Source organism: Ammodytes marinus, assembly GCF_949987685.1.
Source record: "Ammodytes marinus genome assembly, chromosome: 2".
Taxonomy (NCBI): Eukaryota; Metazoa; Chordata; class Actinopteri; order Uranoscopiformes; family Ammodytidae; genus Ammodytes; species Ammodytes marinus.
In genome coordinates, this window is record NC_137231.1 from 6,464,295 (window position 1) to 6,474,367 (window position 10,073).

General features: G+C 42.5%; 1 protein-coding gene across 1 annotated transcript in view; it reads left to right on the forward strand.

Annotated features, from left to right (window-relative positions):
- Positions 1–2,808: 2,808 nt before the first annotated feature.
- Positions 2,809–10,073, forward strand: part of adgrd2 (adhesion G protein-coupled receptor D2) — a gene marked incomplete at both ends in the record, with an annotated part of 33,818 nt that continues 26,553 nt past the window's right edge. The window contains 7 exons of the mRNA XM_080049658.1: positions 2,809–2,853; positions 3,085–3,142; positions 3,315–3,554; positions 3,654–4,283; positions 9,092–9,214; positions 9,640–9,734; positions 9,957–10,073. The exon at positions 9,957–10,073 is cut by the window's right edge and continues 162 nt beyond it. Of these exons, the coding sequence (XP_079905784.1) occupies positions 2,809–2,853; positions 3,085–3,142; positions 3,315–3,554; positions 3,654–4,283; positions 9,092–9,214; positions 9,640–9,734; positions 9,957–10,073 (1,308 nt within the window). The remainder of the gene's footprint in view (positions 2,854–3,084; positions 3,143–3,314; positions 3,555–3,653; positions 4,284–9,091; positions 9,215–9,639; positions 9,735–9,956) is intronic.

Sequence of the window (10,073 nt, forward strand, 5' to 3'; positions counted from 1 at the left end):
ATGTTGTCCTGTCTTTTTTTAAGACCAGATGGCAGCTTTAATGTGGTGGTTAAGTGTTATACATGGACTTTTAATGGGTTTTACTGCAGTGACACAGCAGTTTGGCATCTGGTTTCATGATCTATTGTTTGCGGACAAACTTGGTTGGACGAGAAAATAACCGAGGAACATTCTCGTGCAGTGGACATGCTTTACATGTACACAGAGTCATATGAATGCATCCGTTTGCTCACATGCTACTCCTTTCATGGACAAATATTATCTATCTATATTAATCCCTATCTATCTTTTATGGCTTTAAGATGGAAGTTCTTTATTTCAGATGTTTCCAAATCTGAATTAATTTAATGGGATATTTTGATTAGATGGTAGATACAAATGCAATTAGCATTGCAATACATTGGTCAAAGTTCACATTTAAACTTGGTGGTTCGAATTTGACTTCTTCGACCCGAGAGGTAAAAACCACAAATATTTGTAATTACCTTCAATTATTAATTTGTCACACACTCTTAATCAGTCATTTGTATTTTTTTTTTTTATCTTTGAAAAGTGGTAATTGGTTAACATTAAAATGTCCCTGACAGATGACTCCATAGCCCTACAAATACTCCAGTGTGTTCTATGGTTAATCCAAAGTAATAGAGATATTCGTGCAGCTTTTTTTCGTATCACTTTTACCTGCTGCCAGTATACAGCATACACAATTCTATTCTATTCCATTTGCGCAGAGGCAGAAAATCCCAAACAAAAATTTCCCTTTAGGGACATAAATTCCTGGTTGTACTTTGCAGAAACCTTCCAGGACCTATTGTTCCCTTACCCGTTACTCTTCAGTGTAAACACCGAAGAGTGAACGCTTGGGTTTTCACAACTTGGCTTGGCTTGATTGGAGGAGAAAGCAGTTGTTCAGTGAGATGAATAGGCAACAGGAGAGGAGAGCACGAGGGAGAGCCATGTCCAGGAGTCTCAGTCTGGAGGAGCCTTTGTTCCTTTGGGCTCTAGTCCAGTTTTTTCCCAATGAGAGTGGATACCAAGGTGGAATACTAATGGCTGGCTTTGTCTCAATCCGTCTTTGTCTGGATCACTGTTTTCCGGGCATTAGGGATGTTAAAGCCTTACTCGAGAAGTCTTACTACCAAGTACACATCAGACACTGTGTGTGAGTCTGTCTAGACAGGTGTGTGTGTGTGTGTGGCCATGCAAGGCAAGACTTTAAAAGATTGTTGCGGTTGTGATAATGTTACTCACTAAGTGAATTGTTGAGTTCTAGATGGCGAAATTGCAACAACAAAAAAAAGCAGTCAGAAGAATGGAGGAACTAAATGAGCCAAGAGTTTAGACAAACTTATGTCATGATTATGTGAAGGTGAATGACGCTCTGGTGCAAGTTGAGAGTCACAAAACAGGTCAAACCCAATGGGAGGCTTTGCTAGCTAGCTAGACTATTTGTACTGTAGTATAGCAAACTTTGGAGTCACGTAGACCTTTAACAGAAATACATTTACAATTGTACAGTTCTTTTATTCCAATGTTTGATGTATCAAAGAGCGGAGTGACTGGGAGATGTGTGTTATGAATCCAGCACTGTGTATAAGTGATCGCTAAATATATATAGAGCGACGTGAGACGTATATAATCAAAAATATATTGCTTACTTCTGCTTCAAGTATTTTAACAAATCGTATCTCATTAGGAACAAGTCTGCCAATTACAGTAATAAGGATTGATGATAGGTATGTCAGTGTTGGTAATTCCTAAATGATTAACTTGACTGACAGTTTTTTTTATCCATGTTGTTGCCACTTGCCTGTCCTAATCTACCTAAGCTTCTTTGTCTTCTACCCAAGTCTAGATTTTGGGATCCAATGTTTGCATTTGTGAGCCATACAATTGCTTTGTCATCAATTTCGTAGTCTGCCAATGCCCGTGAAAGGCACTTGGCCGGTGGATTGTGAATACAGATGCATTTGACGTCAAAAGGCTCACAAAAGCTTTACAAGCATGTTGCACAAAACCAGCACATGAAAGCCATCCAAATAGGTATACTTTACAGTGGTGTGTACACTGATTACATGAGTACTACTAATCTTTTATTGACTATGAAAAACAGCAATAAAACAGATGCTCCAATTAACTTACAGAGTCCTACAGAAGGCATAAAAAAGGGCAATGTGGTAAAAATGTCAGCCGCCCTGCTGCTCTTGATGAACTCTCTGTGCCAAATGCTTGACACTGCTTGCGTAAGTAGGGTTCTTTTAAAAAATGACCGCATTTGCATGACAAAGGCAGATCGCTTCAGGGTACGAAAAGGAGGGAGGGAGGTGTGAGGGGTCCGAAGGGAGGCAGGAGACACACTGGGACTCTTGGACAGACGCACTGGGATCGCTGGCTATCTCCCAGTCAGGACACAAGAACCTCTGCCGTTTGTCCAGGATAATGAAGCTGAGATACTCTGTGAAAGGTCTGGACAAGATTTGGATTTGATCATACCACACATGGAATTTGTTTCCAGACTTTCTGCTGCATTGGAGGAACCTGGGATTTTATAACTAAGAACGCAACAATGAATCAGGACGTACACGCCAGGATCTTTGAAAACGACCTGTTGAAGAATGACACTATAACAATGTGTCTGGCTTGCCCTGCCATGTGCAGCTCTACCTTTGAGATATTAATGGCATAAATACCCATAACCAATTGGTTCTTGTATTTCCTCTATGAATTTTCTAAAGTGAAGTACATCTGGATCCTGCACAAATATAATTTTCTTGGTGTATTTCAGCTGAGGACTAGACTGGCTTAGAGATGACTGGAGCCCTGCATACTGGACTCATACTCTTTTCATTTGTGGTAATAATAACCTTCTCATTCTATACCATGTAAATCAACAAGAGCCATGTTTTTGTGTGTGTGTTTGATGTTTGACTCTTGTCAATTGTTGTATTTGAAGTATACGTTCATCTCAAAAGCACACATTACCCATTTATTTTCAAAGGGCGGATGAAATCAAGCTTTGAATGGCGCTGACATTTAATGTATCTGAAACAAACAACATTCTTAACAACAGTTTTTCTCCTGTAGGTGGTATGTGAGAGTGAGCCAACACATGATGGGCCAGACAGAGTGGGGACTGCACATGGTGAGACTGTAAATTACTTTATATGGCCAATGTTTAAATTAATAGCACTAGTGGCTTCTCTTTTCAGTCTATTCCATCCATCAAAAAATCATTAAATGCGCATTTGATTGATGCCCCACTATTTTGTATGCATGAATTTCTTGTGATGCTTTTTCTGTGTCTGATTCCCTAGAACAATCCAGAATGGCCCATCTAACTTCCCACTGGGCCTTCCAGTTGGTCAATGACTCACTGGCCCTCTCCAGGGCTGAGAGCTTTTGCAGAGGCCAGTTCAGTTCCCTTGCCACCCTGGACCAGACGGACGAGCGAGAAGGAGCCTTGGAGCTGCTTCGACAGACTGGACTTCGCTCACCTATCTGGGTGAGGGATCCCAGCAAAGTAGCATCCAAGCCTGTGGCTCTCTCCAAACAATGTAAGTCGAATTGTTGAAACCACAAGCTGACGTGAAGAAATAACTAACACAACTTCTAATGTGCAAGTTGTTCGATGAATTATTCTGCCTCTCGTTCAGATTTGCAGTTTTCAGCTCTAAACTTCCCAAAGGAATCCCGCGAGGGCTTTGCTCGCGTCAACATCTCCTTCCCCCCGCTGTCGTCCATCAGCGTGTGTGTTCGCGTTCAGTGGGACCCTGCGTGGAATGAAGTGTCCACCATCTTCTCCTACGCCGCACCCGTATTCACCAACGAGTTCCAGCTCAGAGGACAGGTGGACATGCAGGGGCGCATCCTCCTGGCACTCATCATCCACGGGAAGCACATGCCGTATAAGGCGTCCTTCCCCAACGATGGCGCCTGGCATCAGGTCTGCGTCACGTGGAGCCAGAGCAGCCGCCACTGGGCCATCTATGTGGACGGGGACAGGAGGGACACGGGTACAGGCACAGGCGCTTCTAGAGACATCTACGGGGACGGCATACTTATCCTGGGTCAGGACCAAGATTCATTTGGAGGGAATTTCACAGAGCCCTTTTTTGGAAATATCACCGACCTGAATGTTTGGAATGTCTCTCTGGAATCAAGGCACGTCCTCGCCCTCAACGGATGTTCAAACATGACTCAGGAATTGCTTTTCAACTGGAACCTTGAGCAGCTAAGCAGACACCCGATGGTCCAAGAGGTGCAGGTCCTTCTGTTTTGCCCAGGTAAGGATCACAAGTATGCCGTATCCCATGTCAGGATAGTGATGCACAGATCCAATATTTTTCAGTTTCGTTAGATTCCGATATCTGCGCTTGGGATATCTGCCGTTACCTATACTGTACGATATCATAATCAATATAATGGCTTTTGTTGGTGGTGATGTGTAAGGTTATAAGGCTTACGTAACACAGCAATTCTAATTAAAATTCCAGAAAATCTACAAAGAGTCAAAAAGGTTTATATGTATAGGAACACATGTATTTGAACTCAGTACAGAAGTTTGTGAGAACTTCAACTCTGAAAGAAAATATTGCAATTTAAGTGCTAATGTATGTGTTAAGAAATGAATAGGCCTATCCACAAAACCAAAATCCCTATAACATAAACTGCTGGCTCCTTCCCAAATCTGAATGTGATAAATTAATTAGGGCTGTATTGTTGTGCAGGTACAACAACTCTACACACCAAACGGGTTGGGTGCGGTGGCCACCGCGCCCAGCGCACCTAATCTGGCGTTTGATCATTTTGTGTCAAAAATTGTTCAACGCGCCCAATGCACCTACGCGCCTAGTCTCCCTCCCGATATATTTTTTCTCCTAATCAACCATGGCTGCGATCAGACCCGACCCAACACAACAGCGATCATGTCTGCACAAAAACAACAACACGGCCAACAATTGTGCCAAAAGATAAATAAACAGCAACTGCACGGAACAAATAGCCTTAAAACAGCATTGCAGATAAATAAAGGCAAGTAGCCTACATTACCCTACCTGGCTGTGACAGGGGACCGTGGCTGGCGTAGATATAAACACCGGTGCTTCGTTGTACTTCGTCGTGAAAGTTCCCCGGACTTAGCAGTTATGTTTGGGTTCATTATCAGGAGGTGGTGGCCGCATGCACACAACCGGGTGAGTTAACTAATGCTCTCCGACCGGTGCTAACTTGGTTTATCGGCTAAAGCACAGCCGCACATATTCACTGAATTAACCAGGTAGCCCATTCTCCTGGCTCGCTTTCCCCACGTCTTCTAACCCCGAGCGCAGGGGCGTACACAGATAGACCCCAAGTGGTGCCTGAGCACCTGCCCTTTGCCCCCTGGACCAATCAAGTGCCCTTTTTTTTCTTTTTTTTTTACAGTCTATGTACAATCAACCTTAAAATCATTTGATCATCCATCAAAATAAATATTGTGTTATTTGGCTCGGAGATTCCCAATTGCCTGCAGAAAAGGTATCCTTATGCCTTGTTGTTATGCTGCACAAAGTGCCCTTATTTTGCTCTGAGCACCTGCCCCCCAAAATGTCTGTGCACGCCACTGCCCGAGCAGCTTCATACAGCACCAGCCGCCCGCAAATACATTTCCTCCTCTGTGTTTCTCAGCCTCTGTGTACACTGTCCTCCCCCCGTGCCGATGTCCGTGACGTTGGGTCATTCTCCAAGCTGATTGGCTATCGCGGCTAAGTCACTCGTTGGAGCGTAAAAAGTTAAATTTGTTGAACTCGCGCGTTTATGCGTTGGTGCGGTAAGCGCGCTGGTAACGCGGCCACCGCGCCCAACGCACCGCTTTACCGCGAGTAACGCATCAACGCGCCTAAACCAATCGTTCCCTATGCAAAAATGCCGATTTTCTACGACTCTACCGCGCCTTTACAAAAGCAAACAAAAGGATGAAAACAACCAAGTTAGCAGAGAAAGACTGAGAGAAAAAAACGGACTTTGGATTGGTACCAGTAGTAGAGCAGCAAAGTGCCTATTTTCGTCAGAATCTTTGAGTTGTCGATACAAGCGTGAACATTGGCATGAGCAGTCTCCATGGGTCACTTCTCAAGAAAATTGTCCGAGACATTTGACATTTTGAATTTAAATTTGTTTTCATAGAAATGTAGCCTATTGGCTTTTTTTCATTCAAATTTTTGTTTTTTCATTTCTTGTCTCGGATCATTTTCTTGTCAAGTGACCCATGGAGACTGCTCATGCCAATTTCCACGCTTGTATCACAAATTGAAAGATTGTAGCACTTATCTGCTCCACTACAGGTACTAGGATCAGTCCAAGGTAAGGTAAGTGACACCAATATCTGACCCAATACCAATATTGCTTTGCATTGGTCCCATCTCTTTTTCAGTAGCTGTCTCTGACAAGCCAGCATCTCCTAATGGGTGACACAAACTTGTCTTTTCCAAAGAATCTGCAAACTGCCTCCGTTATAACTATTATATACTATCTATGGTTATAACCAATCGATGTTGCTGAGGGGCAGTATGTCTTTTAGTGAGCGTTTGTTCCAAAAATAACCCTGGTTTAAAAATGTAAGAGGCTAGGCTGGCAGGGTCTTCAAGTTCAACTTCTGTGTGTGTTAGCTCTTGTTAAAACCCAAGCTGTGTCATTGGTAAATTCCCATTGGAAATGAGGCACACATTAAGGATACTAGTCTTCAGCCCTCTGACAGCCAAACCTTTGTCATACAAAGCTTGAAAAATCAGAATGCTGTTGGCTGAAAGAAATGACGTTGGTAGTTTTAATATTATACTAGGCGAAGGTAGAGGTTTACTCTGGTCAAGGCCGTCATAGACCATGGTGAGTATCCATATCTTGTCAGATATTTTTTATAAAATGTTCGTTTTTGTAGTTTTGGCTGTATTGGCTGTGTTGTGGTAATAATATTGTAATCAACACATTAATTGCTTGAGTGTTGAAGGAACAACAAACAGGTCAACATGCAGGTCTTGGAAGAAAAGCAGAACTAGTAAAACTTTTTACAGTCTGACTTGGAGGTTAATGTTGACATAATGTACTTAACATACAGTATGAGCATGCACACAGCTTTCCTCTGCAGTGACAGATCATTTACTTCATAGCAATGTTGTGTTCCTACATCTTAGCACTTCATCGCTCAGTAAGTACGATGTAATAATAACTGATCAAATGTATGGCCAAAATTCCCACAATAACACCCTCTCTTTATGGACTATTTGTAGACATCTGCAGTGCATCTCGGTAGGAAAAAAAACTAAATCTAAATCAGGCTCTGAATGATTTGCATTTTGGGCAATATAGGACTTAAAGTCAGGAGACCTTTGCTGATAAAATTTTGAATATTCCTTACTTAACTGTCATCTTTACAAATTCCATTTCACCAGATTCTCTATGTTGGAGACGTTTAACTGTAGCAACACTGTCCATTACACAAATGACTCACTTAGCTTTCACTCTAAACTGAAGTCTGTCTCCTCCTTATCATATTATTCAACATAATAGTGTACTGTGCAAATCCTCCGCCATCATGGTCTTGTTGGTGAACTCTCCTCAGAGTCACATGATTAGACTCTGCTCCACTGTGACTGGGCAGACCGTTTCAGTTTGGTTATTTTCTAAGAATTTATATTTTTATTGATTGATTGATTTTTACAAATAGGTTATTTATGTAATGAATGTGGGTCTTACCACTGATACGCAAAAATGAACCAAATGGCTTTTATGTCTATTTCAGTACAGAAACACGATGTGGCCAGTTATATAATCGGTGTTTGCCTCAACACCAAGTAACCGGCGGTAACATTCGTCTGGTGCTGCAACCCTATTGTATTTACTTTACAGTATTTTCCACTTTGTATACTATACAATATGTTTGTATAAAGCATAACAACTTATACCACTGCATGTAGCAGTGTATTTTGCTCTTGTTTGGATTATTTATTCCACATATTAATATCATGTGTGATTTCTACACTGGCTATTGGTTCTTGTTAGAGCATTGTCCATATTTTCTTTTAGCATTGATTTACATTCATATCATATACCAAGGGAGCAGCTTCCATTTTCTTAAATCTTTGCATTATAATGTGTTGCATCCTCATGATCAGTAAATAGGTAGTATTACTTATCCAGCATTGGTTACACGCAGGAGTAGCCAGTGCCTTGGTCTTGGGACTCATTCGAGACTAATTCCTCCCTAAATAGGCCCGTAAATCTAGTCTGATCGGTCTGAGATAGAGACACCTAGAGACACATTAGGATGACTGAGCGAACTGAATGGAGGGGAGTGAATGGGAGACCGGGAAAGAGAGAGGAAGGGAGGGAGAAAGAGAGGGAGGGAGAGAGGGGATTCCCACAGCTCCAGCAGTGTGGGGGCAGCTAGGGGGAGGACAGAGCTCCATGCATTGGTGAACACTAACTCCCCCACATATCCAAGTTTATTTTTCTTCTTACACTCAGATCCACGCAGACGGGACTTTTTACAATAACAATTCAAGTTTGAATTCAAACTAATGTATTTATAATAATTCATGATTCTTTAATTCTTTATTTTTTATTTTTTTGGTCAAAATCTGTGACTATCTCCTCACAATCCACTACCTGTTCATACTGTGTGTGCGTTGGAGAAAAAAAATCTGGTTTTAATACACAGCCTAAGCCTCCGTAAACTGGAATGTAAACAAAGGGTAGCCCACCATACATAGGAACATGCCTGTTTACAGAGCCTAGGCGGTGCATGAACGATGGCTTTTTTTTAGAGCACACTCACAGTACGGACAGGTATAGCGGATCATGAGGAGGTATTCACTGATTTTTTTCTTTGTATCGAATCTTGTGTTGTCACCATTGTAAATATTGAAACACATTCAAGCTGACTCATGTCTTGTTGTGTATGTGTGATTGTTGTATGTGTGATTGTGTGTTGATTTGAATGTGTGTGTGTGTGTGTGTGTGTGTGTGTGTGTGTGTGTGTGTGTGTGTGTGTGTGTGTGTGTGTGTGTGTGTGTGTGTGTGTGTGTGTGTGTGTGTGTGTGTGTGTGTGTGTGAGCAGGAGTGCACCAGCAGATGGAGCTGCAGGGCTGCAGGACGCTACAGGGCGGCCCAGATCAGGCCCCGCTGGTCGGCCTCACAGACTGCAATGATCCCCTGCCCTTCATCTGTAGGAGCAGCAGAGGTGAGGTTTATATACTATCTATGGGTGAGACGCACACACTGTCACATTTCGATTGTTAATATTAGTGAGACACTGCAGGTGAATAGATAAAAGAAAAAATTTACCTTTTATACTGTATGTCAGCCTGAAGCTTGGCCAGTTGATAACAATTATTTCAAATAACCCAAATGAAACCGTAATGCCTCATAAATGAGTGTTGACCCTTTGACCATGACTTAAAAAGATGTGTGGAAAAATGTGCCAGTTCTGTAACTAAATTCAAATACTTGATCCCTGACTGAGGGGAAGTCCCCATGTGGATAGAGAGCTCAGAGGTCAGATTGACTCCAGTTTGATTCCAGGATGCTAGAGCAGGCTCTGGGTTGAACTGCAGCAGAGCATCCTGTCATGACATCATACACACTGACGTCGTGTTGTTTGCACAGAGCGCTACCTGAAGATGAAGCAGATGAGTGACTCTCAGACCTCTCAGCCCACTGCCTTTATGAACCATCTGACCAAGCTCTCCAACCAAACCCAGGTACACACTGCACACACCACAGGTCTTTGAATAACTATGGAAATGTGGCAATATTTAACTATCTATTATTTCCTACATTTACATCCTTTTATAAAACAAAGATCTAGATGTTGAGTTAGAATCTTGAAAAAAAAGCAGGTTTTGGAATCGATATATGATGATGAAATGGAAGAAGTAGTTTGAAGAGCCTTGTTGTGTCTCCCCTCCCTCCCTCCCTCCCAGGCAGGGCTGGGTGTGAGCAGCCTGGCCCAGGCCTCGGCCCTGCTGGAAGTGTCTGTGCAGGCCCTGGAGGTCACCCAGCAGGAGGGGCTGCAGCCCACAGACATGGTGACCCTCATC